The sequence below is a fragment of the Rhipicephalus microplus genome, unplaced genomic scaffold, assembly GCF_043290135.1.
Source record: "Rhipicephalus microplus isolate Deutch F79 unplaced genomic scaffold, USDA_Rmic scaffold_21, whole genome shotgun sequence".
NCBI lineage: Eukaryota > Metazoa > Arthropoda > Arachnida > Ixodida > Ixodidae > Rhipicephalus > Rhipicephalus microplus.
Genome location: NW_027464594.1, coordinates 9,828,116 through 9,851,649, shown reverse-complemented (window position 1 = coordinate 9,851,649; position 23,534 = coordinate 9,828,116). Strand labels below are relative to the sequence as shown.

The following is a 23,534-nucleotide window of genomic DNA, read 5'->3' as shown; positions in this document are numbered from 1 at the left end:
TAGTGGTATCCCTCAGCCACCTTAGTATCATCTGTTGGCCTCATTGTAGGCTGTGTAGCTTGTCGGTGTTTGCTCGTGCTCCGGTGGTGTTTTGTTTTGCACATGTTGATTGCTGTGCGCTTGGCTTTGTGACCGCATTATCGTGCATGCGGGTGGCATAATTTGCACTAGTGCTTGGGAAATTCAAGTTCCAGAGCGTTTCGCTCAGCAACAATAAATATAAGCGTTGGATTGCGCCGGATGTATCAGACCCCCACCGCTCAAAATGCACATTGTGCAAAAAGAGGTTTGACGTCGCTTTTGTGGGTCAATCTGCTATCAAAAGCCACACAATAGCACCAAGCACAGTGAAATTGTGGAAATGGCAGCTGGAAACTCTATGCTGAGCTACCTGACAGTAAGCTCAAGTGAGCGGTCCACTAGCTCGGCTCCATCCCAAGCGACGGATCTTAGCAGCACCTGCAATTCGCACGAGGTCGTCGCCAATGCCAAAATTTTGTGGACACTCAAAGTAATTACATCCCACTACTCGTACAGATCGTCGGCACAAACTGGCGACTTGTTCAAGCGGCTGTTTCCCACTGTGAGGTGGCCAAATCATTTTCTTGCGGCGAATAGAAATGTGGGTATGATGCGTGCCATGGACTGGGGTCATTTTTCTTGTGCTTGCGACAAGAGGTACAGGAGTTCGAATATTACGTCGTACTTTTTGACAAGCCGATGAATGACTTCCTACAAGAAAACCAAATGGACGTGCATGTGCGATATTGGGACCCGGCACACAAGGTGGTCACTACACATCCACTTTCATAGGGCACTCCACAGCAGACGATATGCAGGAGGTACCGTATTTACTCGCGTAATCCTCGCACTCGCATAATTCTCGCACCCCCCACATCGCCCCCAAAAAGTACGTTGTTTTTTTCCCCTCGAGTAATCGTCGCACCCCAGAAAACTGCTGCAATAATGTCGTCTGCTCGTTCCATACACTGATGATGATAGCACACACCATCTGGCGCCATTTCTTAAGCATCAAGCATACTATTGCATGGACATTCCCTCCAATCCAAGCCAAGCCCAAGTGGCCAGTGCGCGTTGCGGCGTGTTTTGTATGTTGTGTTGGTAATCTTGGCACGTTATGGGGCAATACTGAAGCTACATGGCTGCTTCAAGTTGCAAGTGATAGATCATGCACTGAACAACGGCAACAGGGTCGCCGGCAGGCCCTTCGAAGCCTACGAGTTTTGTGTTCGCTACTGGTGACGGCAGCTGCAAGCCACCAAGACGCTTGGGCCCGCCGTGTGCCTAAAACTGGGATATTGATGGTAAACTTTATTTCTTCAGAAGGAAACTGCGGACGATTCTGTTAAATAGCCATCAGCCCAATACTGACGTCCTACGCTTACCTTTTGAGGGCTCCTGTTGAGCGACGAACGCTACTGCTACGCCCGCAACGCCCACAAGCTTTGCGTATGGTATTCTAATTCTCGGCTTTTTGCTTCCACTTTTTGTGTCTCAAATAAATCTTGCCTTGTATTGAACCTCTGCTTTTATTGTAAGGTAAGTTCTAATTAGTACTTCTTAAAGCTTGCTGTAAGTTGCTGGTGTGAGAATCCGGAACTGCGGCCACTTCGTTTTCCTTTTCGCTCTCTACGTTTTCCTGCAAAGTTTTCCCCGCGTAATTCTCGCACCCCCCAACTTTGCATCGGTTTTCCGGCGAAGAAAAGTGCGAGGATTATGCGAGTAAATACGGTACTACTGAAGACTTTGGAGCCTTTGCCACTTGGCAAGATTCGTTAGATATCCACGGATGGGCCGAATGTCAACGTTAAGTTTTTAGGAACGTGCAAGTTCATTTTCAATAAAACCAACAAGTTCAATGTATCGACTTGGGAATGTGTTGCCTTCATACCGTCGATAACGCCTGCAGAGCAGGCGTCGCAGCCTCTAAATAGGGCATCGACATTCTACTGTCAAGCATGAGTGCACTCTTCCATGACTCACCTGCACGAAGAGATGATTTTTCAACCGTGACTACTCAGAATAAATTTCCTCTGCCATTTGTGTTTCATCGATGGGTGGAAAACAAAATTGTGATCGAGAGAGCTTTGCTTCTTTGGAATGATGTGAAGAAATATGTGGAGTCTGCAAGAAGCAAATAGGTGAGCGTACGAAGTGTGCACCCTGTGAAAATGTGCATAGCTTCTGTCTCTACTCCTTGACACTGGCAAAACTGAACTTTGCCCTCAGTGTTGCATTTATTGTTCAGCCATTGTTGAAAGACATTCAATCCGACAAACCCATGATCTTCTTTCTTGGGAGAGATCTTGAAAGTATTGTGCGGAAGCTCCTTTCAAAATTCATGAAAGCCTCAGAGTTGTCGTCATTGGGAGGAGTTGGTGGTCTGCTGAGGGTGGAGATTGATAGCCCCGATTAACCTCATTTCACTTGAAAAAAGTACATATTGGTTCCAAGTGTGAACAAGCACTGAAAGAATCAAAAGCCAGTGCAAAGAATGCATCTCAAATCAAAATGGAGTGCAAGTAATTTTTGGTAGCGTTGGCCAAGAAAATACTGGAACAAAGTTTTTTGAAGTCGTCTTTGGTTCGAAACCTGTCTGCTCTAGACCCCCGGCTTATGTGCTCAAAGCCAGATCAGTGCCTGGTGGGCCTAAGAAAGGTGCTAGACATCTTGACCTTAACAGGAAGACTGAGTGACCGCTGGCGAAAATGTGTAATCGCAGAGTACACCAAAATGCTGGAAGAGTTCAAGCATGAGCTTCGCCTCTTTGAGAGGAGTGTTGGCAGGCTGGACGAGTTCTTTCGCGAACTCTTGATCTTCCACCATTCCTATAAAGAGCTGTGCAAAACAACCAAGCTCCTTCTTGTTCTTAGCCATGCACAAGCAAGTGTTGAACGGGGGTTTAGCGTCAAGCACCCAAATCTCTGTAGAGAACCCAAAGGGCTTGTCGTATGTTTCGCAGCATGTCATATGTGATTCAGTGTAAAGGGCAGGTGGCATTTTAAATTTCGCCATAACAAAAGAGCTCAGATTGGCTGTGTCCGCAGCGAGGCTGCACTATGGGGCACACTTAGAATTGGATAAGAAAAAGTGCCAACAAATGCAAGTCAGACAAAAAGACACCTGATTATGGAGGAAGTGGAATGCATGCAGCTGAAGAGAAAGAAACTTGAAGCAGTTGTTTCTGATTTAATGGCCTCTGCTGATTGCTTTGCTGAAAATGCAGAAGTGACTTGGGACATCAGCCATGTAGTGAAGTCCAATAGCTTGCGAAAGACTGCATAAGTCAAGTCTGATGAACTCGATGGCATTGGGACTCAAATAGAAAAAAAAAAACTGAAAGACCTGCCCTGAGCTTCTGAACTTCTAGTCTAGTGAAACTATGCAATAAGTGAACTGAACATCTATTCTTTTGTGCAATTAAGCTTATCGTGAACTACAATCAAATTATTTAAATTTGTTGAAAAGTCCTTCATTTTTTCTTTTGGAAACCTGTACGAACTCTGTTTACAATGTTTGTTATGGAACGCGCTTCATATCACAATCAAACGTCTCGTTATGGTTTTGAGTTTTCCTATGGAGGCACTTAGCAAGTAATTCTGGATGAGCTAGTTCCAGATAGTTTGGCTTCACAATATCAATAACAGGTGCTGGAAAGTGTTTTTTATGAAGGAACGATTCACTAATCAACTGAGCTTGGTTGAATTCACACCCGAGTTTAGGCGCCCCTCGAGCAAAGGCCGTGGGATTTGATTGATATGTGAGGTTTAACGTCTCAAAACCACCATACGATTATGAGAGACGCCGTAGTGGAGGGCTCCGGAAATTTCGACCACCTGGGGTTCTTTAACGTGCACCCAAATCTGAGCACACGGGCCTACAACATTTCCGCCTCCATCCGAAATGCAGCCGCCGCAGCCGGGATTCGAACCCGCGACCTGCGGGTTCGACCTGCGAGCCACTAGACCACCGCGGCGGGGGCCGTGGGATTTATTGATATCCTTTGATGCCATGTGAAAATATCTGCACTGGATAGCTTTTCGCGTGTCCCCCTAACTGGCTCTATTTCTTTTAATGGCCACACAATAATAGTTTTGGGGCTTGCCAATGATGACACCGCTAAGTCGTCGCCAACCACGATATAGATTTCCCAACAGAGTTTGAGGATGCCTCTGCTTTTCTTTTCACAGTTCTGGGCCCATTCTTTTCTGAATGTGTCAAATACTCTCCAGCTTGCAAACTGTAACTTTTCCATATGGCTATGAGGCTGTAACTGCAAAGAATTCCTTGCTACGTAATTATGGGGCCACGACAAGCCATTAGACGAGTTCTGAATTATGTCATTTTTAGAGAAAAAAAGTTATAAGACAAACTAGTGATTTGTGTTAAGAAAAGGCTGCAGATTTCAAATGATGCAAAAAGAAAAAGATGATTTTTTTTTTCAATATTTTTGCTTACCGTGTCCCCTTAAGGGCCCTACAACACTTTTTGTGCATGGTCATAAAACGCTGCGTAGTAGAGGCTCCCAACAACAAGCGAGCAAAATATTATAGCGCAGCACGTAGCCTTGAATTCACAATAAATTATCAAAAGCGGCTAAAAATTGCTTTCTCTTCTCTCGACAAATCACGGAAGACACTCAAAAATCACTGGGAAAAAAACGATCAGCCATTGACAGAGATAGCACGGGAGGCCGCAGCTTGTCCACGGGTGTGCATGCGATCACACTGAAAAAGCCGCCCATTCGAAGAAAAACAAAATAAAAAAGTGCTCAAGGTCACGAGACGCGCATGACGTTTTTAATAGCCCCTGCCATCCCTCCCTGCTTAGCTTCCAGTGCTTCCGTGGGGACAAGAAAACGGAGAAAAGCCATTGTAGCATGCAACAAATCTTTCTAACTCCACTCACACTAGACAAAATTTTAAAAGTTTTGCAGCGTTGAATTCATGAGGCAATAAGTTTTTCCAGTGATTACATACCATGGTTACTTGAAAAAGTGTTTCAGGGCCCCTTTAACAAAGTACACTCAAGCGTAATTATAACATAGTTGCATCTTACAAGAAAACATTTTCAACATATAGAAAATTTTGTTAGAGAGGTTATTCCCAACACTGTATTTATTGCAAGACTACTTTTCATTTACTTCTCTATGACTGATATTTTGTTATATCTGTGTTCGTTATATTGAGGTTGAGTGTAATGAAAAGTCATCTGCTGATGTGCTTGTGTCCCGTTTTCAGGAAGGTGTTGCCGCGGCTCCTTCGCAAGCGACTCTACTTGTTCTTGAAGCATGCCCTCGCCAGTTGGCCACTAGACAGCTCTTTGCGCCTGGTGAGTCTGCTGGTTATTTTTGTTCAGCATTAGAGGCGCTAAAGATGAAAAATGGTTTCGTTTTCGTTATTATCACTTTCTCAATACCAGGAGAGATATTAAGAATGCCTGAAGACATGCATGCCCAACTGACTCAGTTAAAGTCTGAGGGTGCTGTTTAGATTTGACTTATGTATTTGACTTGTGTTAAAGAGAGTGACTGAATTGAGGGACACCTGCCAATTCGTATAAACTCAAAGCTTGATACAATTAACACAGGTATAACAAATTATTGGTTATAACAAAGTAAATGAATAGTTCTGTCTTAAAAACAGTTCTACAAATGTTTAATATAGATTTTTCGATATAACAGTATTTTCGTGAAAAGTATGATTGTTATAGTGTACCTCCTTGACACATTGCACTTTCTTTACTTGTTTGCAGCCACTGGATATAACATAGTATTTTCGTGAAAAGTATGACTGTTATAGTGTACCTCCTTGACACATTGCACTTTCTTTACTTGTTTGCAGCCACTGGAGACGTGGCTGAGTTTCATCCAGCCGTGGAGATATTCCTCCTCACAAACAAGGCACCCCGACCGGCACAAGTCAGCGAGCCACGGTGTCGAAGCCCACTGGTCAGTAGCCAATGAGATGGATATATTTTTTTTTTTTTGCAAGGTGCCTTTGCAAGGCATGTGCAGATAAAATTGTGCACAAACTTACCCTGAAGCTCCTGCAGAGCGCACAAGCATTGGGTTTTTATTGGAGAATTTTCGTTACATGTGTGCGTGTGTATTCTGTGTCAAATTTCATAGTGTCCAATTTAATAGTTTTAGTTGCAGACAGCACTGGCTGCAGCATGGGCCCACGTTTTCTGTGTGTCATGTGGTGTGGGTTAGGACTCTGGCGGAGTGGAAACAACAAAAACAACAATGCTGTTGAGCCACTGCGACTCGGGCAACAAAAGTGTCACACACAACAAAAGGAAAAGATAAAGATGTGAGATGCAGGAAGCCCTCGTGGCACGAGCATCTTGGAGAAAAAAGAAAAGGTGAAAGAAAAATGCGGGAGCAGCGCGTGGGAAAAGGAGAGTTCGGAAGAAGGAGCAGCGAGGTGGACAAGAGATCCCAGCTACTGCTGACGCACGGTGCCTCAGAGTCTCTGGCTGTGAACCGTTGGAAGTCCACGGGCAGTCCCAGAATTCACCTGAACGTTAAGCGTCACGCAGTGCCCTGGCTAGAACCGTTTGCGACCTGCCGTTCGACTCCCAGCAGAGCTTCAAGCCTGATGCAACGCCGCGAGGCATTGCATCTGGGGCACTCCTGTTTCTCTGGCCAATACCCACTATAATGTGCGGTCCTTGACTTTTCCTGCTTCTTTTTATGTAAACTGTAAAGGTGTGAACTGCTTCTTTCCTGCTTCTTTTATGTGAAGTGTTCAAGAAAGCTCCATAGGACACTTTCTTGAACGGAACGCTTGCCGAGTCCCAAACTTTGCCCTTCCCATCTTTAGTGACAGAACAACAATCGGCGTCCCGTGAACACGGCGAAAGATCGTCTCGTAAACACGGTGAAAGATTGAAGAGCATGCGTGGATAACCGAGCAGAATGACAACTAACGGGAAAACAACATACGCCAAGAGAACACCAGAGCTTGCAAGTCTGGCGTTGGAGCAGATGGCGAGCCAGAGGAACAGATGCGTCATCGCGCACAGCAGCCAATAGGAGCTGCGGGATCACCCACTCCCTCGAGAGGCGCGTGCTTACTCCGATCGTGGCTTTGCATCCAAGCCGCGGGAGATTTCAAAACTTTGAGAGCCCTCCAATCATGAGCAATTCCCGCGCAGCCATGCCGCTGTGGCTGCTGCAGGTGGCGAAAAAAAAAAATAGCAAAAATTTATGAGCAAAATAAGACCAAGGTGCGGCGCTGGGTTGCATGGTGGAAAAATTGCAAACGCGCGAAAATGGGGTATTTTCAGCGCTCGCTGGCCACTTGCTGGCTGCCGCGGCATGTTATATAATTTGACGTACTTATGACTGTATTAAGAAATAGGCTACATGAAATTGAAGGGTGAAAGATTGCATCAGCCAGGCGTCAGTGTCTTTGTGAAAGTGCGAATTTCAATTGCTATGTCGCAATATGCTTTACTTTTTGATATGACCAGCTTTGCAATGTGTGCGGAGCCGCTTTTGTGATGTATGGCCTGCATATTTTCCACAGTTCTTTCATAATAAGGCCATTTGGTAGTGAGTGCCCGTTCCTGTCTACTTGTCTCCTGTGTCTCGTCTTTTTTACACTCTAGTTTTTTTGCTAGTGAATTGTTTGACGATTTAGTGGGGAAGGTTCACGAGTGGACAAGGAGTGTGACGCCCTCTTTCCCTTTGTGATGATGCAGGCAGCCATTTGTGCAGGAGCACCTGCTCTTCTACACAGAGCTGCTGGGCGTGCTGTTGCCGCGCTTCCTTCGCATGGACCTTGCAAGCCGCTACTGTGCATTCGTGCTGTATCGGTGCACCAAGGTGCGATGCACGCTCTTCTACTGCTTGCTGCTCGCATACATGCCTTGTTTTTTGATTCCTTACCTATTTTGTGGGATTGAGGGGATGATGAGTTCAAGGTTCGCCGAGAATTTGAAGCACGTAGTGATTTGGTCGAATGATTTCGAATCGAAAAGCTTTAATAGTGTATATCACACAGTAATGCTGAAAAGAGGCATTTTTGTTGGGACCCAACTAGCACTACACTCAAACTTCGTTATAACATAACGGGATATAACAAAATAATGGATATAACGAAGTTAATGGAATTCCCCTTAAAAGCTCCATTGAAAACCATGCATTTTAAACTGCGTTGTAACGAAGTAAAATTGACCGGTAAATGGATATAATGAACTAATTATAATTAGTCTGTCGAATTGTCTATAAAAAAACTGACCGCAGTGTGTTAAGTATATCATTTTCTGCAGACTTTAACGCTCGTTTGGCGAAGCTCTTTCAAAACTCCCGCACCGACCTTATAGCCCCGTCACGCGCAGCGGAGGGAGCCATCCTCCTCGCACAGCCAGCTAGAGAAGATCGAAGAAGCGCTCGGCGGATCACATGGCCGAGAAGCGACGCCGCAGCACAGAACACCTACCACTTTGCCGCGGTGCAAGGCGATTTCCCTCTCCTTTGAAAACCGGTTTGTGCCAGGTCTGCCTCCCTGCTGTGCAGTCGTGGTTAGTCGCAAGGCTTGTCAACGTGTTTGCTTGGTGCACGTGCTCTTCGACGATTGATATCTGCTAATTGTGGTCGCCTGTGTACGGTCAAGTCGCCATGAATGAAGGCTATGGAAAGCGCAAACGAAAAAGGCTATCCTTAGAAGAAAGGCAGCCATTTTAAATGCTGCCAACTCGGAGACGAAGAAAGCTCGCGTGGCCAAAGACTTCAGCATTTAGGCGAGCACATTGTCGATTATTCTTCCCAGCTGTGAAGCGGTCACAAATGCCATTACTGACGGCGTGAAAGGCAGCCTCAAGAAGCTGCGAACTGCGGCGTTCAAGCGAGTCGAAGATGCTGTTTACGAATGATTTTTAAACGCTAGAGCGGTGAATATGACAATGAGTGGCGAAATTTTGCAGAGAAAGGCTAGAAATTTTGCCTGTATAATGCGCCATGACTGTTTCGTTGCCAGTGCTGGCTAGCTACAGTGTTTCAAGGAGAGGCATGACATCGTTGGAAGAACGGTAGTGGGCGAGTCTCGTTCCGTTGATGCCGAGTCGGCAGCAGCATGGGTGAAAAAGAGTTTTGGCCGAGTGGAAGAAAAATACTTGGTGAGACTAGGCTCTTTTTCAAATGTTCCTTAGTAAAACTCTGTCACTCAGAGGTGAGCTGTGGCGGGAAGCACAGTAAGCGAAGAATCACTGAGCTGCTCTACACTAACATGGATGGAATCGGAGAAGATGCCAGCGTTCGTCATAGAGAAAAGTGCTTCGCCTCGATGCTTCAAAGGGAAGCGCAATCTGATGGTGCGATATGTCTCGAATAGCAAAGCGTGAATGACGCAAGACTTTTTTGCGAAATGATTGCAGGATTGGGACGAGCAACTGCATAAGCAGAACCGCAAGGTGTGCTTAATACTAGACAATTGCATGGCCCACCACACAACTGTTGAACTTCGCAACACTGAACTTTTGTTTTTGCCACCCAATTGTACTTCTCTCATCCAGCCACTTGATCAAGAGATAATTATGTCCTTGAAGGCAGGCTGCCGCAAACGCCTGGTTGATCGCGTGCTTCTGAACATGAGTTTGCAGCGAGAAACTAAAGTGGACCTATACATGGCTATTAAAATGCTGCAAGATGCGTGGACAAGCGTTTCCGCAAGCACAATAGGCAACTGTTTCTAACATGCTTTGTGCGAAGTGGCTACGTGCGACTCCACTAGTGCCGCGCGTGATGGCACTGCTGTGGGTGATGGAACGTCCTGGAAAGCACTTTGTGGCGCCGGTGTTGCGGCAGTTGACTCCTTCTGCGGTTATGTCAACGCTCATGCCAACGCGGTCACAACAAAGGAGCCTACTGACGATGCTATCGACACAGCTGTCACCGGACAGACCGATGCAAGCAGCAACAAAGACTCCGTAGTCTCGCATGCGTTCGACGCGCCAACGTGGTCGCAGGCGCTCGCTGCGGTCGACCTCCTGCGCCGTTTCTTTGGTGCCCATGCAACGGCGAAAATGGTATGAACACGATGGCCACCGCTGTAAAAGACATCCTGCGCTTGAGATGTCCGAAGCAAAAGAGCATTACAGACTTCTTCTCAGTAAAGTCTAGTGGGCAATAGAATAGCCAGTGTGTGCATTGAGCAAGCAAAAATATTTGTCTTCTATTCATTTTCTATTCACGTGTGGCCGCGTAGCGGTCCCGATGTACGGCAGTTGAATACCAGGGATAACTTGTGAAATATGTTACGTTTTAGAATTTACTATACTTAAAGTAGAGTATATTAACGGATATAACAAGCTTTTCAGCTTTAAAAAATCGCAGCATATCCACGGAGTGCATGATGAGTGGGGCAAAGTATTTCTGCGTCCAACCATGCTTCTCTCCGTCTGTCCGTCCGTGTGTTGGTCTGTGCATTCGTCCTTGCATTCATCCATGTGTCCGCCTGTGTGTCCACCTGTCCATTCGTACGTCGGTCTGTCTGTGCATCCGTCTGTCTGTTCGTCTGTTCATCCTTGTGTCCGTTTGCTCGTGCACGTGTCCATGCGCCCGATTGTGTTCGAAAATGTAGACGACACGTGGGTAACACAGACGAGACGCGAGCCAAAAAAGCCGAGCGCAAGCGTCTTTAACACGCCAGCCGCCTTCCTTCGTTCATGCCACACCAATGATCTGCCACATACGGCGACTATCCAGGGGACTGAGGGAGGCACTTCTTCCTCACGCACCCAGGCATAACCCGTGCGGCAGCCAATTGGAAAGTAGCGGTACAGTGCCATCTGGAATATCGTCACGCAACAGCAGTATGTATGTACTTCTATGAGACAGTGCCGTCTATTATACTGTTCGAGAAAAATTGCTTTATTTTTTTTCTCGTCTCTTCTTCTCTCAGTATCTCGTCTCTTCTCTCGGCTATGTTACACGCAGGACAAGGTTAGACTAAGAGGAGCTGTGCCCCTAAAAAATGATGAATCTAAATGGGGGTCATATGTTCATTTAACCTTGAAGTGGAGCTTTATAGCAGTGCAGTTTTTTCTAGATAGGTGTATTCTTAATATAGCACTTTTTTCTTTAGTGAGACCACCTTATAGAGGTGTGGCATGTAGAATAATATGCAGTGTAACCTCGTTTGTATTTACCCGCTTTAAACGTACTAACGGTTGAAACGTAGTTGCAATGAGTCCCTGACGGAGTCTCATAGAGGCTATTGCATTTGCTGACTGCAATAATGGTACGTCTAATATTTTCTGGTGTTGCGTACCAAGGCGCACGGCGATGACATTTTGTGCCACAAAAGTTTACTGCGCTGCTGAACTTTCAGATTCCTCTATGTGCCACGAATGGCTTTCCGTAATTTTGATCAGTGAAAAGATTGGGCAGTCAATTATTCCGACTGTCGCTAGATTGTGACAGTGCCTTTGCGGGTACTCGCAGGGAAAAAAGAACGAAGACGATTGAGATGGCAACCACTGACAGGCATGCCGGTATGAATTATCGCTGTCGAAATGCTTTATCATAGTAAGCATCTCCAGGTATCTGCTTGCGCACTCATGTGCCATAGCGCCACTTTAAGCCTATTGCACACTATAATGCTAGTCGTCTTTATTCAAACATTAATCAACATCTTTTAAACTAAATAAAGTGCTGGGCTCCTTGCTCTCCCAACTCCCCCCCCCCCCCCCCCAAAGAATGTCGCTATTTCGAGATACAGTGCCTTTTATCATCTGTCTGCTTTGCTGCTGCTTATGTCTGCATTTTGGCCAATTCTTCTTGTGTTATGTTGCAGGTCCTTTTTCAGCCTAACCTGTTTGCTATGATCACAGAAGGTAAGTTGCATCAAACAGCAATCATTGCAGCCTGCATATCTCTATGTCCATCTGTCCTCCTTTCTCTTTTTTTTCATTCACATGGCTGCTTAATTTCTGAAATGCAGGACATTTCCTAAGCTAGGAATGTGTGAATGTGTTTGGCATAGAGATTAAGAAGGCAAGGCGCGTGTCAGCCAACGTTCGCTAAACCTGGCACTACTGTAGAATGTTGGTGATACGAATCTCGAGGGAAAGCGAAAATTTTTTTATATTGCTATATGCATGTATATTGATATTCTAGGGGGCTAAGTGCGTGTGTGCCTGACGAGGGAGACGAAGAGTTGTCTCCGCTCGATCGCTAGTGAACCGGTCACGCCATTACCGCTGGTTTTCAATATATCTAATCCCCAGCCTCGTCGTTACGGCATCTCTTCTTTGCCGTGACATATTTGGTGGAGGTGGAACATTCCCCGTCTTCACCACGAAGCTTAGCAGTGGCTGCACCGTTCAGTCTCCGACCATGGCTACCAATGACAACAGCCCGTCAGCGTCTCCGTCTGTAGCTCCAGCCACTACATACCTGACGATGCCTGCCCCCCGTGATCCCGATACATTCACCGCAAAACCCGGGCTCTACGTTGACTACTGGCTCCGTATGTGCGAGCGTGTTAGCCAGACACACCGATGGGACCCTACCATGATGCTCGCCTACGTAATATTTTACTTGGACGGCACCCCACGGGTCTGGTTCGACGCCCATGAGACCGAGCTCACCAGCTGGGATATCTTCAAGGAGCGACTACGCGACATCTTTGGGGACCCGTCCAGTCGCCAAATGGAAGTGCGAAAAGAACTCGCCACTCATGTGCAGTCCTCAACAGAGTCGTATGTCTCATACATACAGGACGTGCTCTCGTTGTGCCGAAAAGTCGACGAGCAAATGACAGAGAGTGACAAGGTGGGCCACATACTCAAGGGCATCGCGGACGACGCCTTCAATTTGCTTGTCTGCACTAACATCACGACCGTAGATATGACAAGGAATGCCGCCGCTTTGAAATAGCCAAAAGCCGCCATGTTCTGCCTCAATTTACGCGGCTACCAAACACAGCTGTTACATCCACCTGCACCGATCTCGGTGCCGCACCACCCATAGGACAGCGTGACACGAATAGTTCGACGGGAGCTTGAGGCGTCAAGTCCGGCACCATTTCATCCACATCCGCTCGACCATGGTGCCGCAGAAACGCCTCCGGTGGTATGTATTATTCAAGCCGTCGTGAGGCAGGAAATTGCAAAGCTCAGTTTTCCTGTGGCGTGCTCTGTCTCCCGACCCGTCTCCAGACCAAAGACAACAAATGCACCACGCCATGACTTACATTTTATTCCGCGATCCCGCAATCCGGCGGAATGGAGAACTGCAGACAACAAGCCGATCTGCTTCCGCTGCCACCGAGTTGACCATATCTCCCGCTACTGCCGCAGCACTTGGACGCCCTAAAACTGGAGCCCATTTTCCTCTACTCGACCATACGAGGACTCCCATCGGTATTCGCCCAGTCGTGTGTACCCTTCTTTTGGTGTCCCTAACAGCCGCTCTACTGCTCGTTCGCCGTCACTTCAACGCCGCCGTTCCACATCGCCCCAACCACACCGCTATTTGTCGCCGGTCAATTATGGATCCTCTCAGATAGAAAACTAGATCATGCAGCTCCGGGAGGTACCGTATAAACGCGTGTAAGGGCCGCACTTTTTTTTCAAGAAATGAGGGCCGATTTTCAGGGTGCGGCCCATACACGCAACGTGCAATTTTTTTTTTGAAGCAAAAGAAAAAAACGTACCAGCTAGCGAACGAAGAACGTTTATTGCAGCATACAGCATATGTGCTTAATCGTCGTCGCTCAACGAGTCCTCAGACTCGGTGTCCGAGATGGTGTGTTGCGGAGCACCGTCCTCCCACAAGCAGTCATCTTCCGCGCCATCCAAGCTGTTTGATATACCGGTGACTTTAAAGCTTCGGGTCACAACGTCCGTCGAGACTGAGTTCCACGCCGACAGTACCCAACCGAGAACAGCCGCAAGCGGTGCCCTCTTCAGCCGTCCGGTCGGCGTCTGCTCGTGGCTGCCGCTTGCCATCCATTCCGTGTAGAGCCTTCTGAATTCCACCTTAAAAGGTCGATTAACGCTGACGTCCAAAGGCTGCAGCATTCCAGTGAGGCCGCCCGGAATCACGGCCATGTCTGTGCCGAGACGGCGCAGCTGTTCCTTCACCTTATCGGTAAGGTGACCGCGGAAACTGTCTAATACTAAAAGTGACCGTTTGGCTAACAGCGCTCCTGGTCGGTTTTGCCAAACACACTTCACCCAGTCGAGCACCAAGTCATCGTTCATCCACCCCTTTTCTTGGGCTCGAACTATGACTCCCTTGGGGAACACTTCGTTCGGAATTCTTTTTCTTTTCAATAAGACGTACGGGGGTAGCTTCCGCCCGTCCGCGGTCACACAAAGCATCACTGTGCAGCGTTGGCGCTCAGCGCCGGTGGTCCGCACGGCGACGCTCTTTTTGCCTTTCAGTTCGACTGTGTAGTTTTCCGGGCAGTCAAACCGCACAGGAGTTTGATCTGCGTTCCCTATTTGCAACAGTAGATAATTATGTTGATGGCGAAGTCCGATGACATGCTTCTGAAAACTAAGCACCTTATCGGTGTAGTCCTCTGGCAGCCGCTGGCACAACGTGGTCCTTCGCCGAAAGGAGAGATCCTTCCTTTTCAGGAATCGTCGCACCCAGCCAGCGCTAGCCTTGAAAGTCCCGGCTGGTATATTCTTCGCACGTGCCAAGGCTAGTGCCTTCACGCGCAGCATGTCTGTAGTTAGTGCATATCCATCGTTCCCCACTTCTGTCACGTAGCGGAACAACTCTTCTTCTAGTTCCGGAAACTTGCATGGCTTTCCTCGGAAAGCGCGCTTTTTGCTGTTCGTGTTTTCCAGAGCTTCCTTTTGTGCGCACCATCTTCGAACACACTTTTCGTCGACGTCGAATTTTCTGCCGGCGGCACGTTTCCCGTGCTCGAGCGCAAACTCGACCACCTTTAACTTGTAGCCAGCCGTGTAGGTATTCAGGTGCTTGCCCATCGTGCTACAACGTGAACGCTTGGCAGAAGACAAGCACGAGAGACAATACGACGTGCACAACTCCTACAAATGGCCGGCTGAACTGCACAAGTTGGTGATGCTGATGCCGATATCGAGAGCGCGTTTGTATAGTGGTGCGAGGCACGAAGGATAAAATCCCGGTTTAACCTTTAGGTAACGAGCGTATGAACACTAATCAAATAGTTGAAATATTTAGCAAACTTTATGAACACCTTAGCACGAAGAAAGTTAAACAAAATATACTAGTGATGCACCTGTAAACCCCTGTAAACTTTGATAGTGATGATGATGGTTGCGTTTTTTCGCGCCATCTATTGACGACGTTCAAAAGCTCGCATGCACGCGCGCATTTTGAATACGTGTGGGTTAATGAAAGTGTGGGTGCGGCCCTTACGCGAATTTTTTTTTTTTTCGAATATGTGCGTCATAAAAACGGGGTGCGGCCCGTACACGGGTGCGGCCCTTACACGCGTTTATACGGTAGTGTTGCATCACTTGCGACTGATCCGAATCCTCCGTTGACGCTCCCCACTAATACGAACTTGATTTGGGTGTATGTAGACGGTATTTCTTTGATGGTGTTAGTTGATACCGGAGCTCAAGTGTCCATAATGAGTGCTCATCTGTGTCGCCTGCTCAAAAAAGTCCTCACGCCTTCAGCTACTTTATGAAGCCCTCCGTGTCGCTGATGGTGGAATCGTGGCCATCACTGGAATGTGTACCACTCTTATTAGTATTGCCGGCCGCCATGTCCCCATTTTATTTACGGTGCTTGAAAATTGCCCGCACGACCTAATCTTCAGCATGGACTTCCTATCGATGCATTCTGCCCTGATAGATTGTGCCACTGGTACTCTCTGCCTAGAACTTCTTCTCCCGGATTCTCACCCTGAACAGCCTGTGCACCACTGACTTCTTCCGTATACTGCCTAAAGCTCTCACATTCGTCGAATTGGCAACACCCTCTCCCGTGCTCGACAGTGACGCCGAGCACGGAAGTATATCGTGACGCCGATTACTGATGTTCTCCTAGCGTGTGACATTACTGTCCCACACTTCGTCGTAAGCACGGCCTCTAACCGAACATATTTACCTGTTATCAATTTCGGTTTTATAAAACAAGTGCTACCTCAGGGAATTTCGGTCGCCACGCTAAGGCCCTTAATTGACGACCGCGTCACCTGTTTTACGGCAGGCGTATGCCCCAAGCACCCACATCGCTCGCAGGATGCCACGTGCCTCGATGCGACCTTACGCTCCACGATCGCCCCGGACCTCAAACCTGAGAAGTCAACCGCGCTATGCTGCCTTCTGGCTTCATACCGCAACATATTCGACATCGACAGCCGTCTACTCGGCCAGACTTCACTCGTCAAGCACCGCATTAACACAGGTGATTCTCATCTCATTCATCGGCGACCATACCGGGTGTCTGCCACCAAGGGTAAAGTAATTCAACAAGAAGTCACCAATATGTTAGCCAAAGGAATTATTGAACCCTCTTTGAACCCATTGGGCGTCCCCCGTTGTGCTCGTTAAAAAGAAAGAGGGCACGTGGCGCTTCTGCGTGTATTACCGTTATCTGAATAGAATCACGAAAAAGGACGTTTATCCTTTACCCCACATCGATGACGCTCTCGATTGTCTCCATGGCGCCCAATACTTTTTTTACAATAGACCTACGTTCCGGCTACTGGCAGATTGCTGTCGACGAAAAAGACCAGAGAAGACTGCATTTGTAACTCGAGACGACCTATATCAGTTCAAGGTTATGCCGTTTGGGCCATGCAACGCTCCAGCCACGTTGGAACGCATGGACTCTCTGCTACAAGGGTTCAAATGGTCAACATGTCTTTGTTATCTTGACGATGTCGTTGTATATTTCCCAACATTTGAGCCCCACCTTCAGCGTTTGTCATTTTCGACATATTCCGCACTGCAGGCCTTCAGTTGAACTCGTCGAAGTGCCGCTTCGGACGCCGGCAAATTACAGTGTTGGGCCACCTTGTCGACGCGTCTGCAGCCGGACCCCGAGAAAATTCGTGCAGTCACCAGTTTTCCTGTACCCCAGTCAGCCAAAGACGTCCGGAGTTTTGTAGGACTTTGCTCCTATTTTAGAAGGTTTGTGAAAGATTTCGCAACCATCGCTCGACCCCTCACAAAGCTTCTGAAGAAAGACGTCACATTTACGTGGGGTACCGACCAAGCTGCTGCTTTTTGACCCATATTGGCTCATTTTGACCCATTCACTCCGACGGAAGTTCGAACCGATGCTAGTGGTCACGGAATCGGAGCCGTGTTAGCCTTACGCCAACGAGGACACGACCGAGTTGTCGCCTACGCTAGCCGCCTCCTCACAGCTGCTGAGCGCAACTATTCTATTATGGAGCGTGAATGTCTTGCTCTTGTTTGGGCAGTCTCAAAGTTCCACCCATATTTATATGGCACTAATTTCTCTGTGATAACTGACCATCATGCGCTATGTTGGCCTACGTCACTGAAGGATCCTACTTGCCGGCTCGGGCGCTGTGCTCTGCGACTCCAAGAGTACACCTACATGGTTACGTACAAATCTGGATGCCTACATCAGGACGGAGACTGCCTGTCCCGCTACTCGGTCGCTGAATCGAGCACTATGCCTGACACCGACACCGAGCCTTGCGTCTTTTCCCTTTCGCAAATGACATGCATTGGTAACGAGCAGCGCTATGATGCGTCCTTGCGTGCTGTCATTAAGCACCTCGAATCGCCATCTCCCAGTCAGTCCCATCGCTAATTCGTGCTCCACGATGATTATTATACCGCCAAAGTTTTGAGCCGGATGGACCGGCTCTGCTGCTTGTCATTCCGAAACGCCTTCGCTCAGAAGTTCTACATGAACTTCATGACCTTCCCACTGCTGGTCACCTTGGTATGTCACGCATTTATGACCGAATACGCCAACGTTTCTTCTGGCCAGGGCTTGCACGCTCAGTCAGAAGACATGTTGCGGCTCGTGAGAAATGTCAGCGCCACAAAACATCATCGACACTTCCCGCCGGACGCCTTCAACCACTTAATATTTCGTCAGAGCCGTTCTTCCGCCTTGGCTTGGACCAACTTGGTTCTTTCCCCTTGTCTTCCTCGGGTAACAAGTAGATAGCCGTGGCCACCAACTACGCCACGCATTATGCCATCACACGAGCTCTTCCAACAAGCTGCGCCACAGATGTCGCCGACTTCTTCCTCAAGAACGTGATTTTGCAACATGGAGCCCCACGGCGGCTGCTTACACACCGTGGCTGCACCTTTTTGTCGAAGGTCATAGCCGACATCTTGCGGTCCTGTAAAACGAGACACAAGCTCACTACGTCATACCATTCGCAAACCGATGAACTCACGGAGCGTCTTAATCGGAACTCCTACAGACATGCTCGCTAAGTATGTTTCTACCAACCACACCGCCTGGGATCTCGCATTGCCGTACGTCACATTTGCCTACAATTCTTCGCGCCATGACACTGCCGGTTACTCTCCATTTTTTCTGCACTTTGGCCGAGAACCAACATTGCCTCTAGATGTCGTCATACCGTCCCGTGGAGTACTTACCAGTGAATTTGCCATGGACGCTATCACTCGGGTCGCTCACGCACGCGAAATCACCCGTACTCGCCTTCTGACCTCTCAAGAGAAGCAACGGCGCTTGTATGACCAACGACACCGCGGCGTACACTTTCCGCCCGGTTCTTTGGTACTGCTCTGGTCTCCGAGCCGTCAAGTTGGCTTGTCAGAAAAACTGCTTACTCGCTACACAGGCCCATGCCGAGTCCTTCATGTGGTTACTTCTGTAACATATGAAATTAGTCCTGCCACCCTGTCGCCTTCATGTGCCCAACAGGCTACTGATATTCTACATGTTGCCCGCTTGAAGCCCTGCAACTCTCCTAGTGACGTTGACATTTAGATGCGCGGAGACAGCGCTTGTGCCGCCGGGGGTTATGCTATATGCATGTATATTGATATTCTAGGGGGGGATGCGCGTGTGTGCCTGACGAGGAAGACAAAGAGTTGTCTCCGCTCGATCCCTAGTGAACCGGTCACGCCATTATTGCTTGTTTTCATTGCATCTAATCCTCAGCCTCGTCGTTACGGCGTCTCTTCTTTTCCGCAACAATGCTCTAAAAAAATATATATACAGTAAAACGTCATTAATTTCAACTCGGTTCTTTCGAAATCGTGCCCAATTTGAAGGATTTATGCTGTCCCGTATTTTCTAACGTAAGTTAGAGTGGAGAATTTGAAGCAGGGGCCGGCATCAGTTCGATCAATTCGAAAACTTTGGGTGCCATGTGCCGGTTCCACATCCCGATTTTGCCGCGAATCTGTGAAAACGACGGCCATTGATTGTCACAAGGCAATGCAACGTATCAATACTTATGAGTGGCAGCTGAAGCACCCTAGTTTCGCTACTTCTAGCGCAAAAAAAAAAAGAAAAAAAAACGGTCTCGTGGTGAACCAAGACATGCGCCTGTGGAAAACAAGCCATGCTTCACTGCAACACAGTGGTGACACGCGGGCAGCTTATTGCACGTTTCTCGCTACGTCAGCGGGTCATGGTTTACCCATTCTTTCTGAGATCGTAAAGAAATTGATAAAGAACAGTTTAGCAGATATCGCGTGTATGTGAACCTCCAATTGCCGGTTGCTCCAGCAATTCGAGTCTTTGAACTGCTGGCGGAGTTCTTGCCAGCAACACCTACTTCGAAAACCAAGTTGGAAAATTTCAAAGATCTTTTTTTCCATTCAAAACACATCGTGAGCTTTGTTATACTGGCCATTACTTAATTCATAATTAAAATAGAAAGAATGTGCAAATGGTCGCATCATGGCGTGCTGACGCAGCGAGGAGCAGGCGACATGCTGCCCGCATGTCACTACTGTGTTGCAGTGAAGATATGTTGTTTTCTGCAGGCGCACATTTCAGCCAGTTACGACCGCGTTTTCTTTGTATTTTTTTGGTGGCAGCAGCGAGGCCCATCGTTCCTTCATGTTCGCGAAAAAATAAAGGCCAGGTATTGCTGCAAAACATAACCTTTAGAGCCACAAGCTAGCCGGCGCAGCAAACGACGAGCACTGATTACTTTGAATAGTTCTAAGTTCTTTGCATCTCACTTTTTGTATGTTCTGTTAATTCGAAAACCCGCTTAATTCGAACCTTTCTCGTGGCCCCACTGACTTCGAATTATCGCAGTTTTACTGTACAGGAAAGTGTGTTTTCAAACCACGATATTTGTACTGAACAGTTATTTTTGCCAAAAGAACCTGCATGTGAATGGAACTATAAGGGATGACGCAGCTGGCTGCTGTGAATGCTTCTGTCAAAGCTACGGGTGAGGTCAACTGAAAACTAAGTGCCATATACTGCTCCACCATAGTCATAAGCAAACTGCAAAAAGCCACAAGGCTTCAGGCCTTTTTACGACCTTATTGCTTTTAACCTACCGCTGCATTAGCCGTGTTACTTCAGAGCTGCCGTGTTACTTTAGAGCTGTGTTGTTGCCATGAATGATTCTGTTAATGGCGACTGGAGTTTCATGTGCTGTAGGCAAACGGTAGTTCCATGTTCCTGTAGGCAGGAACATGGAACAGTTAGTTTCATGTTCAAGGCATATGTGTGAACCATGCACATTCCTTCAGAACTAAGTCGTTGCTGTCTATGATCAACACTGTTTAGACCTCCACGCTTGCATAAGTCACATTGCTTTGACTCGGGGAGCATTGCATGCACGTGTAGCTTCGAAGTGTCATGGTCCTTACACAAGATTGTGCTGATAGCAATCGTAGTTTTGTCCGCAGCCTTTGGGGCAAACTGTAACAACAGTTCCCACTGTGTGTGTGCTGGCCATGTACGTGTACATAGATTCTAGAGCGAGCTTCTCGGGTAATTCGCTCGACGGTTTTTGCACTAAAGTTTGGATCAACTCACCGCGAAATAGAGAAGTGTTTGAAAGATAACGAATTTCGATTCATTGAGCACAATATCGTACCAAATGTATCAGCAGGGCTCGTGTCACTGAGATTCTGTTGTATACAGTTTAACCTGGACGTGAACGTGACACAGATTCTCAAAAACATTTGTTTCAGACAGGTTTTAATATGTAACTTCAGTACTGTGATGGCAGGTTAGCTAGCGAATTGGCAACCCTCTTTTTTCTCACGTCTGTGGCCATTTCAGCGGAAGCAAGCCTCGGCAATGGCGGACAGTCAGCGTCGCCAGTGAGCAACGCCCTGCAGCGGCAGGCGGTGAGTGCCCCAGTGGCCACCCTGGTGAGACAGCACATGGCCGACGTCGAAGAGCCTGGCTTCGTCTACCGGCCCCTTAATGGCGAAGAGAGACGCAAGCAGGTGGGTGCTGGGACACTGGACGATGGTACTTCTTTGCGAGATTCTGGACGCACTAAGTGGAAGCTTGGATCGATTGTTGTTGGTTTAAAGAATTGCAAAACCTGCTTCAATGCAGTAGGAAAACATAGAATTTGTTAGCAGTTTTATCGCATGAAGATGCAGGTCAAATGCTATGTTCCACTCACTCTGGCTGTAGACCTTCAACCTGGCTTGGAATATTGCTTGCTCTCTTTTGGTGTTTCCTTTCTTTTTTTTGGTTATGGGTAGCATAATTTACAACATTCTGTGAAGCTCTTTGCCCATAATTGTTAGTCATTTATGAGCATTGTCATTTGTGGGCTCGAATATTACGATGAGTTGACGCAAATATAAAGCGACTTCGCAATGTCACAGATGGTCGAAATTAATACAGACTTCTTCTGAGGGGTGGTGCCTCGTTCACATTTGACGCGTGAAAAATCCTTAATTTAGTGTGTGATTCATGCACACAAACCTCAATACAACAAGTCTGGATGTTATGAAGTATTGGTTGTGACCAAGTAAATAAACAATAGTCTTGTGATAGATGCAGTATTCAGAATGCACTCAAATCTTTATCTAACGAACCCAAGTATGATAAAATATTGGTTATAATGAAGTAAATGAAAAGTTGTCTTGCAATAGGTATAGTAGTGTTAGGAATAAAGCTTTATAACAGATTTCTGGATATAATGTGCTTATTTTCGTGTAAGGTGCAGCTCTGCTATAATGAGGTTTGAATGTAGTAGGAATAGCTTGGGGAAACTGAGAGCTGTCTGCTGTGTAGGTAATCCACCTGGTGCAGCTAGCGAGGCAGGCATGCCGGGCCATCGACAGGCAGCTTCAGGAAAAGCTTGGCGTCGAGGGCAGCCGCAACAGCAGCGTTGCGCAACAGCACCATTCTCTCGCCAATGCCCGAAGCAGTGGTGGTGGCAGCCGTTTGAGTTGTCTGTGGGGTGCGCTGAAGCGGACAGGCAAGAAGTGGCTCAGTTCGTTCAGTCCTGGGCCCCCCGACGAGGTGGTCGAATGGAAGCGAACGCAACACTTCTTGCGAACCTCTGTTGAAGAGCTCCGCGGCGCCTTTAAGGTGGGTGTCTTCACTTCTATTTGCTCTGCGCTCCTCGGAAAGCACAGGTGCATGCGTAGTGGTTGAAAAACGGTAACAAAATAAAGCCGCTCGTTTCAGCGTTTCCAATACCTGTGTAATTGCTTTTAGCTACGCTATTGTTTATCTGCACTGTATAAAAAAGAAAACTGCACTGAATCTGTACTATCCCCCGAATATGTAACTGTAGTTGTCAAAGGCGAATAGAAAAAAAGAGCTCGAAATCTCGTGAAAATACAGTGGATCTTCAATTACACGTCTCCTGCTTTCACAAAACTATACGGTTCATTAGCCTCCCCGGATGACGGCCTCATAGAGGCAATGCATTGAAAAACCCTAATTGTCCAACGTAATTAGATGCTCAACTTACTTTACATGACTCATGCACTGTGGGGACTTGAATGGTGAAAAAAAGAAAATGCTGCCGGCTTTTTGCCTGCAGGTTTTCCCTTTTGTCCGGCTTTTTTTTTTTTCTTGTGCCATATTTTTCTGGACCGGGCCTCTTCACACGCACAGTGCTTGACCCCACTACGCAGCTAGACCAGTTTGTTTCCACACAGCTTTCTGCCTTGTCTCATCGTTCCAAGCAGCGGCTGGCGCCACTTGATTTTTCTGAATGGTGTTAATGTGATGTCGTTGACTTAGAGACTCTTGCTGTTTCTCTCTCTCCCCTTATCGTCTTTGTCTCCGAAGAAAAATCTCTTCTCTCCTGCTGTCCCAGCCTGTCATGCCAGAGAAGTGTTTTCTGCTTTCTTTTCAACTAGCAGATTGCAAACATCTTCATGCAAGAGGCTTTAGTTCTCGCACATCTTTTTAGTGACCGTATCGCACGAGGGCCCAGGATGCTGCGAAAGCACAAGTTTTGTTTGTTGCTCAGCAACAAGCTAAAGCATCTATGTGAAGTGCTAGTGATAGTGAAGCGCTCGAAAGATAAAAAACTTTTGAAGTATCTAGTTCTAGGTTTTAATAGTTGGGTCTTGTTCTCAATGATGTGCATTTATGTGCATTTATACCACGATGTGCTGTA

At 47.3% G+C, this 23,534-nt stretch overlaps 1 protein-coding gene across 1 annotated transcript in view; it reads left to right on the top strand.

Moving 5' to 3' along the window:
* The window catches only part of LOC142785342 (sphingomyelin phosphodiesterase 4-like), a 141,950-nt gene that overhangs the window by 100,050 nt on the left and 18,366 nt on the right, over nt 1–23,534 (top strand). The window contains exons 9-14 of the mRNA XM_075883823.1: nt 5,262–5,352; nt 5,865–5,971; nt 7,732–7,855; nt 11,826–11,865; nt 21,215–21,384; nt 22,190–22,489. Coding sequence (XP_075739938.1) covers nt 5,262–5,352; nt 5,865–5,971; nt 7,732–7,855; nt 11,826–11,865; nt 21,215–21,384; nt 22,190–22,489 — 832 coding nt within the window. The remainder of the gene's footprint in view (nt 1–5,261; nt 5,353–5,864; nt 5,972–7,731; nt 7,856–11,825; nt 11,866–21,214; nt 21,385–22,189; nt 22,490–23,534) is intronic.